The sequence below is a fragment of the Lissotriton helveticus genome, chromosome 7, assembly GCF_964261635.1.
Source record: "Lissotriton helveticus chromosome 7, aLisHel1.1, whole genome shotgun sequence".
In the NCBI taxonomy this organism is placed as follows: Eukaryota; Metazoa; Chordata; class Amphibia; order Caudata; family Salamandridae; genus Lissotriton; species Lissotriton helveticus.
In genome coordinates, this window is record NC_136068.1 from 1,757,047,511 (window position 1) to 1,757,066,256 (window position 18,746).

At 41.9% G+C, this 18,746-nt stretch overlaps 2 protein-coding genes across 2 annotated transcripts in view; both read left to right on the top strand.

The window, feature by feature from the left end:
* Positions 1-18,746, top strand: part of LOC144769681 (myeloid cell surface antigen CD33-like) — a 402,964-nt gene that overhangs the window by 235,360 nt on the left and 148,858 nt on the right. The window lies entirely within an intron of this gene.
* LOC144767431 (myelin-associated glycoprotein-like) overlaps positions 7,721-18,746 on the top strand; it is a 66,591-nt gene continuing 55,565 nt past the window's right edge. The window contains exon 1 of the mRNA XM_078650866.1: positions 7,721-7,976. Within this exon, the coding sequence (XP_078506992.1) occupies positions 7,721-7,976 (256 nt within the window). The remainder of the gene's footprint in view (positions 7,977-18,746) is intronic.

Here is an 18,746-nt window from a genome sequence, read left to right on the forward strand (position 1 = left end):
AAACATGTTGCTGAAATTGAAAGGCAAATCTTAATTGAAAAGGGTGTGCACCTCTGTACGGGTGTTCGCTATGTGAAGTACGAAAGTTTCACGGGCCGAACTCAAGGCCACCTCTCTCTGAGACAAAAGAGCTCTTATTCTTGCCATGCCGTTGAAACGTGTCCCAAGGTTGGTATTTGTGGCCAGATTGAAAACTCCCTATGTTCATGTGTGGGAGGAAATAGAACATTTCTGCAGCAAATAACCCGTTCACTTACTGTTACGATAAAAGGAATACTTTTAATTAACTCAGAACAATCTTCATTATTGAGCATCAAATAACTACCATTTTCCAACAACTTGAACGTGGGGATGATAGCAGGAACTGGCGTGCCTTGCAACACGCAAGCCATATTTGGTCGGTGTTTGTTGCATGAACCGTGTAACTGTATGTGCCTACACATTAGTGAATGATCTGGCGTCTCAGTGCATTCCTCTCCATTCAGATAAACTTCTTGATCATCTTTGAAACATCTGTATGTGTATGGAAGCGACCAGACCTCATGAAGAAAAGCACTACCTAAAGGTTCATAACGACCTATTGGTATATATTTCATACAATTTGAAAACTTATATAAAGCAAAAGGCAGCGTTATTAAACCGTGGATAAGGCATGTTGTCAAAAAACCCGCAATCCTCTGCTGATGATGTCACTGAGCATGTCATGAATGATGTAATATGTGACATCATCAGCAGTGGATTACGGGTAATAGTATCTCTAGTTTACTCCCCTATAGCTGTCTTTATTTTAACATAAGTGTGTGTTTCCCTCCCTTATACTTACTGTTTTTGGTTCGCTTCCAGTTCGCGTACCGGCGAGCGAACTAGGAAGCGAACTAAGAGAAATAGAGGTTGGCACAGTTCCAAATATTGTACCAATTTTTTAATAACGGGGAGGTAGTTCTGAAAAGAACTTTTTTTTTTATTTTTCTGAACATTTTTTTACTGTTTTTGAATTTTTCGGAACAGTTTTATATTTTTTTGGGTTTTTCTTGGAGGGGGCAATGAAAACGATTCATTGTAAAGGGCTCAACAGGAGCAACAAAACAAAAAAAAGAAGTATTTATTATTTTGGGCGTTTCGGACAAACTTGCATATGATAGTCAATAGCTCTGTTGATCAGAGTGATGCTTCTTTCTCCGTAGGAAATGAATCCATCGCAAAATACGCAGGTGTGTTTTACTTCACCAAATCTCATTTGTATATTTGGCACCATCTCCCTGCCCTCTGGTCCCGTTACTTCCGGTACAACAGATCTTCTGGCCATAATAGGGAGATTATCTAGGTCGTTCCGAAACTGTGCAGCACTGTAGTTGTTAGGATGCCACCTAGTCATATGGCGATGCATTGTGTAGTTTCCGAAACTGTATTTTTTGTCGGTCCCTCTGGACAGTCTATCTTGACATATAAGGCAAGTTACGTATCTTGCATTTACTTTTTTCTGACCTTTGGGAATTTTAAAAAATTGCCAAATGAAGTTTTCTTTCCGGTGAGACGTCCTGGGCTGCTCAGGCAAAAACTGCCTCTCTTCGTGCTCGTCCTCCTGTTCCTCTTCTTCTTCTTCTTGTTGAATTATAACTTGAGCAGGTGGTCCACTCTTCCTTGGATGTGGTGGAGGTGGTGGGGAAGCACCAGCTGAAGCTACTAAAGAAGCCATTGCTCAGTGATCACAAAGGGTCTTTCTCTCACAATGATGAAAGTCAGAGTGAGGAAAGAAGGAGGGATTTTCATCATTTGGGAAAAACAAGAGTTCTCAACCAATCAAAAGTGTTCATTTTAGATTATATGACCTAGTCTTACATCATTAGGAAACCAAAAGTGAAATGAACCAATGAAAAGTGTTATTACCAAGTCACATGACTTGCTGTGTTTACGTTAAGCGCTTTGCAGGGCCTCCCGGTTTGCTTCCAGAAACCTGCGCTTTGCGACTCGCTTCGCGTACCAGTTCGCTAACGTAGTACGTCATATGACGTATCACGCGACAACGTGAAACGTCATGCGGACGGGAGGCGTCACGATGTTGTTTTGTAACGCGGCATCAAGGTCAGCTAACGGGAAGCTTCCCGATTTGCGAAGCGGGAACGAAGAAAAAAAAATATTTAAAAAAAAAATTATTCATAAACATATAAAATATATTTTTGGATTTAAAGAAGAATACATTTTACAGCTACAGATATTAGCTGTTAAAAAACCAATGAAATTCACAGAAAAAACCATAGGTTATGGACCATATATAGTTAGGAATTAGCATTTACAAAACCTTGAAAATTCACTGAAAAAACCATAGGTTATAGACCATATATAGTTAGGAATTAGCATTTACAAAACCTTGAAAATTCACTGAAAAAACCATAGGTTATAGACCATATATAGTTAGGAATTAGCATTTAAAAAACCTTATTTTACTCACACAAAACCATTGAAATTCCATATATAGTTAGTTGCACTAACTATATATCGTGCACCCGCAATCCACTGCTGATCATGTCACATATTACATCATTCATGACATGGTCAGTGACATCACTGATGACATCACTGATGACATCTCAAATGACATCACTGATGACATCACTGATGACATCTCATTTGACATCATTCTTGTGCTAATACGATAAACCTCTTCAGACTCTAATATAACCTTAGATACACTCAGTGTATACAGACACTCACACACTGCCACTCATCCATGGAGTTACTCACACACCCAGTCAGTCATGCAAAGAAACAATCTCACCTCCATTTCTTCAACTATACAGTTAAACACACCTTACTTATTGAAACATATACTAACACATATTTACTCTCTTATACAATCCCTGATACAAGTTCACAATGATCGATACAACCACTCACTCATTCAGTGGCTCTCATGCACAGTTATTTATATATGCCAACTCTCACATGTACTGTGTTTTACATATGTACTTACTATGACATGTAGCATTGAGATATCCATTCACTCATCAATACACTCATGCACACAGTCAACTGCCCATGTAGCTGTTTCCACATGCACTCTTGAACTCATACACCTAGTGAATAAACTGCTCACACATCTATGCATAGAGTCTCACACCTTCCAGCCACCCCCACACAAACTCAATCTCCCATAGAAATACTTGGGCAACCAATTAATAACACATATAGCCTCTCGTATAGCTAATGATCAACACATGCAGCAGTTTACAGAACAACAGACATAATGATGCACAAATTAAGACAGTTTAGTCACTAACCCATGCATTCAGTGAGACACATTTAATCACTCACTCATACAGTCAGTCATGCACCTACTAAATCCTTCATCCAGACACTTATACATCCACTCAAGACATATTTTAACTTTACAGAAAAATACAGTCACTGGATGTTGTCATCAGTGATGTCATTTGAGATGTCATCAGTGATGTCATCAGTGATGTCACTGACCATGTCATGAATGATGTAATATGTGACATGATCAGCAGTGGATTGCGGGTGCACGATATATAGTTAGTGCAACTAACTATATATGGAATTTCAATGGTTTTGTGTGAGTAAAATAAGGTTTTTTAAATGCTAATTCCTAACTATATATGGTCTATAACCTATGGTTTTTTCAGTGAATTTTCAAGGTTTTGTAAATGCTAATTCCTAACTATTTATATGGTCTATAACCTATGGTTTTTTCAGTGAATATATAAATATATATATATATTAAAAGATCTCTTGTTGTTTGCAGCAGACCCCGTACCTTAGCATGAAGGTTCTACATCTCAGGTGTAGTCGCAATGTCGTCTGTGTGTTTGCATGTGTGCGCATACCTATATGACAAAGAGTATGTGTTCTCAAACAACAGCTGCATTTGTGTGTTTTGTCGATGTGCTAGAGCCTGACCAAAACAGACTAACAAGGAGCATTGCTTGACCTCTTCTATGGTGCTCAGACTAAATCCCAGGAAAGAACAAAAGGCAAAAACAACAATAGGTTTTGTGTGAAAGTACAGTGTGACACAAAGCAAAATAACTGTGTATAGGAACGTGTGAAAATCAAAGTGAAGACTGCGACATGCTCATGCTAACACAGGGAAAACAATGGGCTTGCATAGGGCAGAAGCCAATACAGAATATATCTGCCTTTTCCCTTACTGTGGCACCCTTTTGGCTGCCTGGCACCCTTGCACAATGGTGCAAGGGTGCCTCTGTTGTCAGGAGGATTGTTTTTGTACAGAAAGTGGCACATTCCTACTCTAAAACAATCCCCTTAGGAAGGTATTTCCCTCTTTCTATGTGTGCTGCAAAATGCAGCACACATAGAAAGAGGGAAAAAACAAGCAGAAATAAACATATTCCTCCTTGTTATGCCTCACCTGGGGAGGAATATGTTTTGGGTGCATTCCCAGGTATACCACTTATAGTAAATCTAGGAATGCATCATATAATGCATGGCTGTTTTGTGGGTACACCCACGCAATACCCATGGAAACGCCTCCCTGGTGCAGAGTAATTTATCACAGCGATTTGCACTGTGTTGCATTATTTAAGATTTTTGAAGCCACTTAGAACCATGCAAGGTAGCCTTGGGTGGCTTCATAAATCTAATTTTTAATTTACGTCCCTTTTGCACAATGTGGTGTGATGCAAAGGGGTTACTAAATATGCCCCTAAGTCTATTCTAATGCATGTTTAGAGAAAGGGTGGTGAGAAAGAAAATGCCAGCTTAATATGTGATCATATCAATTCACTGTAATAATCTCTTGAATGGATATGTGCATGGATGGTTCCCAACAACAAAAATTCAGATTAGAAACAAAACTGACATGCATTTTTGAAAGAGAACTGAAGAGCACAACAGTCTTTCCAAAGCTTGTCTTCTCTCATCCTCTGCCCAGGGTATGAATAAGTTTTGTCTTCATTTACCTCCCAGAAAAAGAAAGTTTGCAATATTTGCATGTTGGTAGGTGGGTTATTAGTAGGGGTAAGTATGCACTTACTACTAGCAATAAGGCCAACAGTGGTGCAATATAAGGTCCAGACAAGGTTTTAATACATTATTTTGCTCAATCCTTGGTAGCTGGCTGCGAGCAGGCAGGATTAACTCAGGAGACAATTATGTAAAGCATTTAAAAACACCAAGACATGTAGGGCCTTATTTATGAAAAGTGACGGATCGCTGCGTGAAAACAGCGATGCGTCACTTTTCACTGCGCACTCCTTGCGACACCAATGATGTGTTATATTTAATGTATGACGCATCATGTCGCAAGGAGTTACAGATACGTCAGTATTTCTGACGTATCTGTAAGCGCAAAAGTGACGCATTGCTGGAGTGTGTCACAAAAGTGATGCAACTCCAGCAGTGCGTCCTTTCACATGTGGAAAGCCCAATGTGAAAGGGCTTGCGTCAGTCTTACGCCTGCTGTGAGGCAGGCGCAAGATTTTGACACAACAGCATCCTAAAAGTGACGCAGGGAAATCTCATAGATTTCACTGCGTCACTATTACGTGGCTTTTTCCGGGGGAACGCCCCCTCTGCATACATTATACCTGACGCAGGTATAATGTGGCGCAGGGGTTTAAAAAGTGACGCATCTACCTAGATGCGTCACTTTTTAAATATGGCGCAACAAGGCGCATGTTTTACGCCGCCGATGCATCACAAAAAGTGACGCATCAGCAGCGCAAAACTGACGCAAGGCCTCATAAATGAGGCCCGTAATAAGTAAGACACAACACACAAGAAAAAATCCCACACCAAATTTATAACAATAGGAAATATGTGTATCTTTTAAATTACACCAAAAGGATGTAAAGCTAGATAGACAGATCTAGATAGATAGGGTTGCTAAGAAAAATATAAATGTGGTTGCTTAGATGGATAGACAGTCGGGCAAACCAATAGAGCTGTGAATATAGGTAAATATATAGACAACAGACAGATAAATAGATGGACAGGTATTAAGAAAGGCCGACACTTAGATTGACAGGTAGGTAGACAGACCGACAAGTAGATAGACAAGGAGATAGATAGACTTGATGGTAAACAGACAGGTAGACCGATAAAGCTTTGAAAACAGGCAGATAGAAAGACAGATAAATTAGTAGCCGGATAGGTAGACAGGCGGACAGTAGATAGACAGGTAGACTGATAGACATTTAGGTTGAAAGCAAAGTAGAACGCAATATACTCAGGACAAACTTGCAAAATCTGTTTACACATATAATTGTAGTCTTCCATTAACAGACATACGTATATGATATAGAAGAGTACTCCATTGAGTATATATTAAAAAGAGTATTACTTCATAAAGAATATTTTCAAATGGACAAAATCTGGTACGCTGTGAAACAACAGCAGTCAGAAAAAGAAAGGTCACTGTAAAGGAATTTACAACAGCATTAGCAGGCAACAGGAACAGATAAAGCTAGAATGTGCCCTGTGCTGACATATGGTAGTCATCCCATCAGGCTGTATACATAAAGGCAACACTGAGCAATAGACTGAAAACAAAAACACTGGCACTGAGGTGAACTACCTTGTGTGCCGATGTGCTCATTGTGAAAGAGCAAAACGCAGTCACTCAAAGTGAAGTTCACCAGTGGCTGTAGTAGCCTGACCCAATGACACAATTGACCAATGGATGAAGAGAGCTGGCTGATTCCCATTTAAGTAAGTATATTGTCCTCTGTCCAAGGATGAATTGAGTAAAGAATAAAGTGGAGAACTGATAGCCTATTAAGCAGTTTACAAACTGCCACTGGACAAAAGTTAGATGGTGATTGGATTTGGTCCGGTAAATCAAGCGTATTAAGTAATTGATCGAGAAAGAAGAGAAAGATGTAAGAAGCAGAACATCTGACTTCACAATTGTACTTGCTCAAGGGTAGGATAAACGTTTTCTTAATAAAGTATTTCTCTCAGGGGGGTTAAGCTGGTCACAAAATGTGAGCAAAGGTACTGCGCTTTATTGTTTTAGCGACACCAGAGAGAGAGTCCCCGGGTCATTTGAGGACATTTTTGGCAGTCACATTTTTGTTACAAAAGTAAGGGTCTGATTTAGAGTTCGGCGGATACATTTCTTTTGAGCTTGGCTTGACTGGTCAACAAGGAAAACTTTCAAGGGTGACGACATTAAGGGAGGATTTTTCTTCGAAACTACTGTTGAAGTAAGATTGTGCAATCAGTTGTTCATGCATTTATTGTTTTGTTTTTGCACAGCAGATTATGTTTCGCTTTTGATGATATCAAGAGTGTGTTGTTCACTGCAGTAAAATTGCCCCATTGCTAATTTTGCACACAATCTGTTAAAATAAAGCTCGGCACCCCCTGGTGGTCGTGTGCGTTATTTAGTCGGGTCAAGTGATTCTATTTCATGGAGGATGTCAGGTAGGAAATCAATTTAGACATGAATCAGAAGGTATTCTGCCTCACAATGTTGTATTCCAAAACCAATGCACCATCTTAAAAATTCTAGGGGGCAGATTTACAAGCTTCTTGCGCCACTTTTGCGCCACTTTTAATATGGGAAATGTGACGCAAAAGTGGCGCAAGGAGCCTGTAAATCTGGCCCTAGAAATCTGCATAAAGTGTCTGCGCCATTCTTTAACAGTGTGAACAGCTCATAACAGAGTTTTACTATTAAATATTATGTACAAAGATGACCTCATTAAAATATTTGACATGTTTCACAGCTATACCGATGGAAATCTCTAGTGGATCCTCGGTGGAAGTGCTAGAAGGCTCTAACTGCACTCTGCAATGCACTGTGGACAGTAACCCACTCTCAAATCTCACCTGGATCAGGGGAGAGAACTCCCTGATAGAATCAGTCCGCTCTTCCAAAAGCCTTGAACTGATCTTTCCTAATGTAACTTCCCGCGATGATGGTGCCTACCATTGTGAAGCCGTCAATGAACATGGCCAGGAAAAGGACTTGATCAAAGTCATTGTGGAATGTAAGTATCAATTCTTTATAAATACCAATCTGATGCCAATTTACTATTCAAAATGTCTTCCTTTACGATTTATATTCTATCTTTCTTGTGCAATAAAAGTGTATCTTAATATCATTATAGTTTATTTTCAAACATGTCAGTAATTTACCAGCCTTGGAATGCGCAGTGCAAATAAAAAGAATCTCACTGCAATTCACTCTTGCCAAATGACTTTGTGAACTCAGGCCTTCAATTTATTGCCCCCGGTTTTGTTTTCCACATCTCTACCTCATCTGACATTTGTAATTAAAGGAACAGTCTAGGCTAAAGGATTATGTTAGCTTTATTGTGATATTTGCACTCAACATAGGCTATCTTTCGGTATCGATGAATGTCACAGCTTTTATTGATGTCTGTATTCTTATTGCATTCTGTCATGGCTGTACAAGTTGAATAATGATTTATCGACTCAACTCAAATGCGACTGCACCCACCCATAGTCGAGACGGGAACCTGTTTCCACAAAAGCTTCTAACACCAAAGCTGGGCAAAGCAGGTAACCATTATGTGTCCCTGATATGCAGAGAAGGCCCAGTATTTAGCAGTACACACTCCATATTTCTGTTGCTAAAAGACAATCAGTTGGATGGGCATGTCCAATGTTAAGAAGGGCAGGAAAGTGAGCATAGTGTCAACCACAAAGGTATCTGACCTCTCAAATTGCAAAGGAATTTTGCAGATCTACAGCAGAAGTAACTGGAAGGAGGAACACAGTGTGGACATATATACATCAGTCATGTATATGAATTGTATTACAGTAGATACATCCGAAAACTATTTCCTGCAGATGGCATGCATTTCTTACCATTTAGCCACCCTGGAGATAAGTTTAATAAGCATATGCCAAGAAATAAAACTCTACTACTAGTACTAAGACAGTCTAACAATCTTGCTCACCAATGATCTCCACATGAAATCTGCAACTTTTAATTTAAACAAATGATGTGTCCAATAGAGTAACAAACAGAAGGATGAGTTTGTGAACTCTGTCGCTTCCCAAGACACAAAAATTCACCACGAAGAAAAAGTTAAAGGTCTCAAGTGCAGAGAGAATCGCTAGAACTAGGATTGTAAGGGTATGCAAGTGGTGCAATACTGAAAGCCTATGGGTGCATTTTGTGGTGTTGCTGAGGTTCTAGAGGATCAATAAGAAGCAATCCCAAATCAGGGACATACTGATAACCTCAATCAATCAATCATGGGAATTGTAAGCGTGCAACTCAACCAAGGCGCTGGGAAGGGGGGGTACCCAGCTCTGTTCAGTTAAAAAGCCAGGTCTTGAGCGTCTTCCTGAAGATGTTCAGGGAGGGGACGTGTCTGATGTTGATTGGAAGCTCATTCCAGGTCTCGGCCGCAACGTAGGAGAAGGCTTTTCCACCTGTTCTGGCTCTGTGGATGCATGGGGTTTCGGCGAGGTCAGCGGATCGAAGGTTTCTCTTGGGTACATGGAAGGATATTCTCTTGTTGAGGTATTGGGGTTTGGTGTTGTAGAGGCATTTTTAGGTGTGGTTGAGTATCTTGAAGGCAACTCTCTCCTTGATGGGGAGCCAGTGGAGATTGCGCAGGTGCTGGGTGATGTGTTCCTGTCGTGGAATGCCGAGGACCAATCTGGTCCCGGTGTTTTGGATGGTCTGGAGGTTGTGGAGTAGGGATTTGCTGATTCCAGCATAGAGGGTGTTTCGGTAGTCCAGTCTGGTGGTTATGAGTGCATGGGTGACAGTCTTTCTTAATTCGGGGGGATCTCCCATTTATGCTGTTCCACAAGTGGCTCACACAGATGTGGAAGCAGCATATATTGATACGAGCATGATGGAAATGTCTTGTGCTGTCCCATGTTTGCACAAGTCCACCACGAGCCCATAGATCTCAGGTCTTGCTTGAGAGAATGAAGGCTTTGGATTTTTGATTGATAAATTAAAATATCACACAGAGAAATGTGCCATTCAAACTTAGTTACCTATCTGCAGTGTATCCTACTTTGAACACTACTTTAATTCCTTTAAAATATGTTTTTCAGAGCTTTTCAAACGAGTCTGATTAGTTCAATTTACTTTTAATGTCATGCTTTTATTAAAATCAATGTGTAAAGTAATGTGTAACACTTCAAGCAGTAAAACAGTGAAAACACCACACAAAAAGGATCCTATACCAGGTTAGAAAAATAAAGCTTAATTTAATAAATCAAACAAGACCAAAATGACAAAAAATCCAATCAGTAGAACCTGTGTTATGACTTTTTTAAGGATATACTACGATCCATTTCCTTAAAAGCATAAAGCACCAACCTCTGCTATTTGGTCGCGTTGAACCAGGTCAAGTCAAAAGTTTAGGCCAACCATGATGCAGCACGGTGTGGATACAGGTTAATACCACTGATGGTACCAATTAAGAAAGAACCAATTAAGAAAGAAAGGACCCTGCCGTGAATAAAGGGGCCCTATATTAGGGTCCCGTGTACTTAAATACCTTTTTTGGACCAGAGAGCAGTGCCAAGTTAGAGAATTACAACATTTGTATAGAGTCAATTTTTCTCTTTATTTTTTCATTTTTATAGTTTAGCTCACACAATGGTACAGTTAATTTAGTTTTAGGTACATAAATTAAACGACTTAATCATACAAAATAACAATTCATTAATATTTCATTATTCACTGTGAAGTCCCACACAGATCCACACATACCTCAACAATCCTCAATCAAGACACAATCATACAACGTCATTCATACTTATAACTCCAGTTAAAAACCAAATCATGGTACACAAATGCCTGAATAGAAGGTCAGATGGAAATACATTTAGACTACAGAGAGGCTAAATCAGATAGAAAAAAGGATGGAAAAAGGTCGATCCAACCGATGGTTAAGGATCACTGTCTTCAACACCATAGATGCCTACGCGCGTTTCGGTGAAGCGGCCGAGTCAGGCCACACCTTCATCAGGGCCAGGAGGTACCGTGGGGAGGGGAACAACACTGTGATACAGAAAAACATTTTTTTGGGGTAAATATATACATTTAGTAGGATAACATAAAAATATACCATAACAGTTCATCTTGGAATGATAATTGGTTTCTATTAATATGCTTTTTTTTAAAACAGCTTAACTTGAAATGGCATAGAGCATACTGGTCCAAATGGGTTTTCATGTATATTTATTATTATTGCCATCGGGTTAACAAAACCTCCTAAGGCTCACAGGGAATTGGGAGGTTTCTCCATTAGGTTCTATACATTCATCCGTTTTACATTCATTCATCTCTCTTTCTTTACACCTAGGTTTGTTTACTACGTTTAACTTCGCATGTAGGGTACAGCTCTATATGGGTGGTTAGGGAGGGGCACATTCTATCTAGTTCCATCCCTTTATTAATAGGGAGGGGACCCCTGAGGATACTCTCCAGATTAGTCTCCTGATCTTAATGGCTTCTAATCTGTGGTTTTCTGATAGGATCAGGGGGCTTACCGATGAGGCAAAGGGTCGTGGTCTCAATGCCAGAGGTTATCGGGTTATGTAGATTAGGGTTCACAACAATTTCTTGCGACCTTGGGTCATTTACTGGTACGTCCAGATGAACTTGGGCGTTCTTCCACAGTTCGAATGAATTTCTGAGGAGAGGAAGCAGGTCCGTCAGGGAGCACATTAACAAAAGGATGTGACATATGGTGAAAGATCGCAGGATCAAGACTCTATTCTGGGAGTTTATTGATTGATAATTTCCAAACCTCTTACCTGGTGTATTCATGTGTTTATGTCAACGGCGGCTGAGCTTTAGCAGATCGGGGAATCAGTCTCGAAGTTTATCGGTAGGTAGGGGGCGGTATGGTCATCTCAAGTTAGCAGTTCCTATACAGAGATTAGCATCTAGTTAGGTATAGTGAGAGGAAGGGGCGAAGGGATAACATTGCATTCTCTCATCATAGCTGGTCGTCCTGTCTTCCTCTTAGGAAAAACGCCACATACGTAGTCTCTATCAATCAGTAAGAGAATCAGGGAGTTTGCTATTTACCTGTTTATATGGCTGAAAATGAGGAGTCCTCGAGGCTCAGGAAAACCGTGTTCGTGGTCCAGATAGACCAGACGGAGGCGATCTTCTATTTCTAGATGGAGTAAAGATATGTATGGATTAAAAATAGGCTAAGTAGGTGATTTCAGGATAGGTCAGGGGAAGGTGGTTGTTCCGTCCAAGGCGTGACTGCGAACGACAAAGATAGACTCGGTAGCGGGAAAAATAAAGCAAATTATAATTTACCTATATCTGTGTTTATGGCGGTCGTTCCTCTCGGTTGGAATATGCTGACAGAGGCGCGATATCACACAGTGGTCATGGGTCAATTTCTTAGTCTAAATGAAGAACAAAAACGCATGCTAGCTGAGTAGTGATGAGAGAAGTATGCAACATGTTCAGTCGCTATCACGGAGTTAGTTAATGCGCGCCAACAACGGTTAGCTCCACCATGGAGGACATCATGTAAGTGGTACGCTAAAGGTGGCTGAGCGGTCGCTCCAGTCACCGAATTCTTATATCTGCCGAGTTCTATCATAAGGAGCATGTGAGGGTATGATCTCCTTACTTACATGGTAGCCACGAAACGTGCTCTGATCTCATAGGGTCGTAATGCCGGGCCGCCGCCTCGTTCAAAGAAGCCGAGTCCATTCTGGTCGCCGCTCTGCTCTTTAAGTGGGCTCCGAGATTCACTCCAGCTGGATAATCATGGTAGTAGACAGAGGACTATTGGAGGAATCTTTTCTTTTACTTTCCAGGACAGTTCTAATTCTCAAATTAGAATGGTAACGGACGACGGACTAGGTACGGGCGCATACAGTTTTTATCGAGCGCCCCTACGATTTTCTTGAAGGGGAAACTCTTCCTATGTTTATTTTCATCGTTCTCGGATCTCGGGGATGAGAAAGCAAAATCAAGGCGATTCTCCAAGAAACATATAACACGTAAAAATTTAAAGCTAGAATTCGTTTTAAAATCCAATAAACCTTTCCCTCAAGGGGCAGAGGAAACCTAGGAGGCCCATTGGGAGTACTGATAGGGAATCATGCGTCACCAACGAGGGAGTTGAGGTAACATTGACAGCCATAGGTTTCTCCAATATACGAATCATTTCACGATTAGATAGAGTCCAAACACGGACTGTTTTTAGAACAAAAGGGGGGTGGCATCCGGGTCTCAGGAATGTGTATCAGAAGAGGGGGTGGGCACTCGGACAATTGCTTGAGACCATGGGCATTCCTCATTGAGGCCTCTTTGAACAGATTGAAGCAAAAAAATCTAGTACACCTCACGTTTCTTTCGGAGGGCAGTGGGATTGGTTCCCTTCCCTGGTAGGATTTTTTCCCGGAGGAACAATCTCAGGTCCTTTTCTTCGTGGTTCATTTTGATCCAGTGACTGACAATCGGGGCTGAAGTTCTTCCATTTCTAATATTAAATTTGTGTTCCCCTATGCGTAGGCGGCACTCCCTGCCTGTTTCTCCCACATACAGCAAGCCGCAGGGGCACAGGATTACATAGATGACATTGGAGGTGCGGCAATTCGTCAGTCTTTTGTTTCGTGCTACTGAGATTTTACGGTCGCAGATAATAACCATGTCCTCTACAATAGCTAGGGGACAGGCCTGGCAGGTGCCGCATTGGTGATTACCATAGATGGGGTCCAAATTCCCAATGCCAGACTGGATGGTAGGTAATGGCTCCTGGAGTTTTCCTTTCACCAAATGGTTTTTGAGGTTTTTGTTTCTTTTGAAGGCAAAGATGGGTTTAGCCAGGGGGGAGTCATTGTTTTTCAAATTGAGGAGATGCCAGTTCGAGTTAATTACTTGGCGAACTTTGTGATTCAATTGAGAATGTTTTACAATGAAAACCAGTTGATCATTACAGGTTTTTTGTTGGGGTCCAAACGTGTGTTCCCTGTCAGTTTATCTCGCCCTCTTAAACGAGTCCTTGATTAGCCTGGGTGGATACCCTCGATGCTTCAGTTTCGCTTTCAAGATGTCTGCTTGTTGTAAAAAATCCCTGATGTCAGTACAGTTTCTTCGGATTCGAAGAAACTGGCTGTAAGGAATACTATCCCTCTGACACCGAGGATGAAAGCTGCCATACTGTAGCAACGTGTTCCTGGCGGTTGGTTTAGTGTACAGGGATACACTAAGTTGGTTTTCCTTATGTTCTACCCATATGTCCAGGAATTCAATCCTGGTTCTATTGGAATGTAGGGTAAACCGGAGATGGAGATCAGCTGCATTAAGCCAAAATAGGACTTCGTCTAGTGATTCCTGATTCTCCTTCCATATGAAAAATATGTCATCGATAAATGGAGACCATATTTTAACATTTTCATGGAAAGGGGCCAGTTCATTATAGATGTTGATTCTTTCGAACTCTCCCACATAGAGGCAGGCACCGGGGGAGCACAACTGGCTCCCATGCTAACTCCTCGTATTTGTTTGTATGTGGTGCCATTGATTTCAAAGTAGTTCTCATAGAGAACTATTTTTAGGCATTGGAGAATGAAAGTGGCATTCTGAATCTCAGGGGTGTAGCTCAAAATGTTTTCAATCGTGTCGAAGGCTCCCTTCTGAAGGATGTTGGAATACAGGGATTCCACATCCAAGGTCACAAGGATTTCCCTGTCCTCAAAAAATGGGATGCCCTCTACTCGTTCAATGAAGTGACCCGTGTCTCTCACAAAAGATTCCAGACTGCTTACCATCGGTTTAAGGAATTTGTCTAAGTATTTGGACAGGGGTTCAGTCGCCGCCCCGATGGTAGAGACAATAGGTCTCAGGGGGGATCCTTGGTGTCTTTATGGGTTTTGGGAACCCCATAAATGGGATGTCTAGTGAAGCTGGGCGTTAGAAACTCCGCCTCCTGTTGGCAGATGTGTCCTTCTTCACATGCTTCCTCTACAATTTCTCAAGATGTGAATTTTGAGTTTGGATTCAGGGTTGCGGGTCACCTTGATGTAATGATCAGACGATGAGAGGAGGGCTGTCATCTTGTTGATATAGGTGGAAGTATCAAAAATGACAATCCCCCCTCCCTTGTCACAGGGTTTTATAGTCAAGCTTCTGTCTTGTTCCAAATTTGTTAAGGTATCTCTCTCTTGTGGAGATAGATTGGAACTCGGTATCGGAACATATTGGATAAATTTTTCCATTTTTCTCATAACCGCCTTTTCAAATATTTCAACCTCACTTCCTAGTGTCTCTAACGAGGGAATAAAGGAAGAAGGAGGTTTTAGTCCAGATGCATTTAGATCATCTTTAAGGGATGGGCGGTCAGCAAAGAATTTCTTTAGACAAATTTTTCTGAAAAATGATTGTAAATCTTTCATGAATTCGAACTTGTTAAAGTTGGCCGAGGGTACGAATGTCAGACCTCTAGTTAGTAAATCAGAGAATAGATGGTCTATTTCTTTACTAGAGAGATTGAATATAGGGATGCCCCTAACGTTCTCCAGTACTGTTGTTGCCTGGTCTGTACATACATCTGGGGTTGGCCTTGAGCAGGACGGTAGTTCCTTGTTTGTGCAGATCCCGTTCTCGGGCGGGATTTGCCCTGGCGGTTCCCCAAAAAACGGTTCTGGGGGGCATTTCTTTCATAATGTGTGGGTTTGTTTTTGGGGTTCGAATTGTACCCTTGGTCAAAATTATGATCAAATTCCTCCTGGGCGTCTCCATCAGAGTCCGTGGTGTCTGAGAAGGTAGTTATTCTTTTGTAACCCCATCTAGGTGTTTGGTTATGCTGGTCAATGGAGTCCGAGTTGGTATAGAACCCTGTGGATAAGTAGGGATATGCCCTCTCCTGGGTGAAAAGCCTGATGTCTTTACGAAGTTTCTCAGTTTTTCTTTTGAGAAGATAGTCACTGAAGGAATCCAATTCAATTTGGATCTCTTCCAGTTTCTGCTTTCCTAAATCAACGGCATTCCCTTCTTTTAATTTATCCTCCAGTTCACGGATTTCTTTATTTAGGATATCAATGATGCCTCTAGCTGTTTCCACAATCAGCATCATCCAGTCCCTGGAGCACCGGTTGGATATAAGAGCCCCGGGCTCCAGGAACTGTCTGATTTCTATAAATAACCCAGGTATGTTTCGTACTCTAAGTCCGATAGGTATCGTTCCTGCTCGAAGATAGTCAAGCATGAACTGGGCCTGAAGTTCAGTTCTCTTGGTTCTAACTTGGCACTGCTCTCTGGTCCAAAAAAGGTATTTAAGTACACAGGACCCTAATATAGGGCCCCTTTATTCACGGCAGTGTCCTTTCTTTCTTAATTGGTTCTTTTTTCACCCCTACCTGCCTTGGATGTTGTATCCCCTGGGGAACCCCCTTCTTTTTTGTAATACCACTGATGGTGCCATGAGTGCCGTTCATATTGGAGAGGGCCGCATGGAGGAATGAGAGTGTCCCTGGTGGTGGTTGGCGTTGTGGATTAGCAGTTTGTAGCCATGTGTTATGGTCCTACCCGATGAGTGAAACTTGCTCTGTGAAGAGACATGCTGGTGGCAGCATGTGCTGCTTTTCAGTGCAAGCAATGTGGTTCTGGTGAAATTTGTCCCATTTGGGAACAGCCCAAAAAGTAGATTTTAACCCTTTTGCTGCGGGGGTTATTCCCCCGCTGTGCTGTGGGAGGGGGGCGCGCACAGCGCCCGCATGCTCATGACGAGCTCAGCTCGTCATGAGGCACGGCGCTCCTGTGCTCAGGACGAGTTGAGCTCGTCACAGGTGCATTGGCACCCGTGGAATGTTCAGCACAGCAGGGGAATTCTCCCCGCACCTGAGAGTTCCACCGACATGACGAGCTGAGCTTGTCATGAGCACCGGAGCGCCGTGGCTCATGACAAGCTCAGCTCGTCATGAGCATGGGAGGGGTTAAGATCCCATGAGCCAAACAATGAGGGACATTTACAATAAAATGTCGGAGCATGGTATTACTCAAAAATTGGTAATGCCGCACTCTGATATTTTTTAAACGTAGGGATGTGCCATATTTAAAAAAATACAGCGCACCCCTGCTTTTCCCCCAGCTTTCGCACTAAAAAGGCTCCCTAGTGCCGGTGCAGGCACCTCTGTTTCAGGTATCTGCTGAAGGATGTTTGAAGGACAGGGGTCACTAGGGGAGCCAGACTTCATGGATTTGGTTAGTATGAGTGCTCAATCCATTGTGAGCAATGACAATGAGGTCAGAGATTCTAAGTTGGTTATAGGAGAAATTTCTTTGGAAGATCAAGTGATAAATGTAAGGTTAGATGTAAAAGCTGTATAAACAGCTTCCAGTTTGATTTGAAGGAAGGTGGAAAGTGTGTTGCAAAAAGGACTAATTGGAGTTGGTGATTTTATTCTTAGAGATATTGGAGAGTGATTTAAATAGCTCTTTAATAGAGTATTTGGTGGTTTCAATTTTATGGGTGAATAAATATGATTTTCTTCAAAAAACATGGTTTTGTATTTCAATTTTTTGACCTATATATGACAACCTGGGTCCCAGGATGTGTCCCCTCCCCTCCCCATTTCCTTGACTGTTCATACTGGCCAATTCGCGTGTGCTGACCCTGATATTACGCCATTTATCACCTTAACTACACAGCTTGTGCTAGCCTTTATCTGGTAACTTAGGGAGCTATTATTGCTGAGCCCTTCGGTTAACTTGCACTAGAGCCATTGTGGGAACATCAAATAAGCTTCACACCCAACATTTTGGAAAGGAGTTATTAATTGTCTCATCCGCCACCTTCTCTCAACGGTAGTATGGCAGAAGTACGGCCGGGCACATTTTTTTACATCTTTATAAACTCTTTTGGCCTCTGGCTTTGCCTTGCTCATTATTTCTTCCCTTGCCAAAAAATTCCCAACGTATACCAAGATCGCCCTTGGTTTGCCAGCTGTATTCCCTTTTTTCTGGACCAGGGGAAACCGATGGGCTCGCTGTACCTCGTTTTCCCAGTCCCACTTAGTAATTTCAGGGAATGCTCCTCTGAGCAGCTCCACCACAAATGCCCGAGCATCCTCGTCCTCCTTTCCTCCATCCACACCAAGCAGCCTTATATTATTTCGCCTTTGCCTGTTCTCAAAATCTTCGAGCTTCCAGAAGACATCTGATGCTGTTTTTTCCTGCTCCTGTTTATCCACCTGAAGCTTTGAAAAATACATCCTCCAGCTTACCAGTCCTTTCCTCAACCTCTGTAACTCTACCAGCCATATCTGCATATAATTTGTTGACTTTTCGCAGAGACCCCTGTATTTTTTTATTAGCATGTCTAGCTCTACGCCCTTCAGCTCTTGCTTCACTCTGCATCTGCTTTAGGGTTGCAAATAACGAATCAAAGTTAGAGTTTTGACTCGGTGACTGCTCAAGCTGATGAGGCCTGGCACCTATACCCTCCCGATAGACCTGCAATGTGGCAGAGTAGTCCCAGTCTAACTTCTTAGCCACTTCCCTCTGTGCTGGGCTTAGCGAGTCTGTGCTCTCGTATGTGACCTCCTCTTGGCGCTATTCGATTTCCGACGTGCGAGAGCCCTGTGTACTGTTACCGGTTCCACTTCTGATGTTTCTAGCTCAGAGTTCCCGGTTTGCTGTTCCGGTGAGAGCGAGACCAAGTCTGAGTCTGATTCAATGCTCTGACTTAGGCCTGAACCTGCATCCGTATCAGAACTGTCTTCGTCCTCCTCCTGCTCATCATTTACTGAGAAAAAACACTCATCGCTAGGTGAGCCTGGCA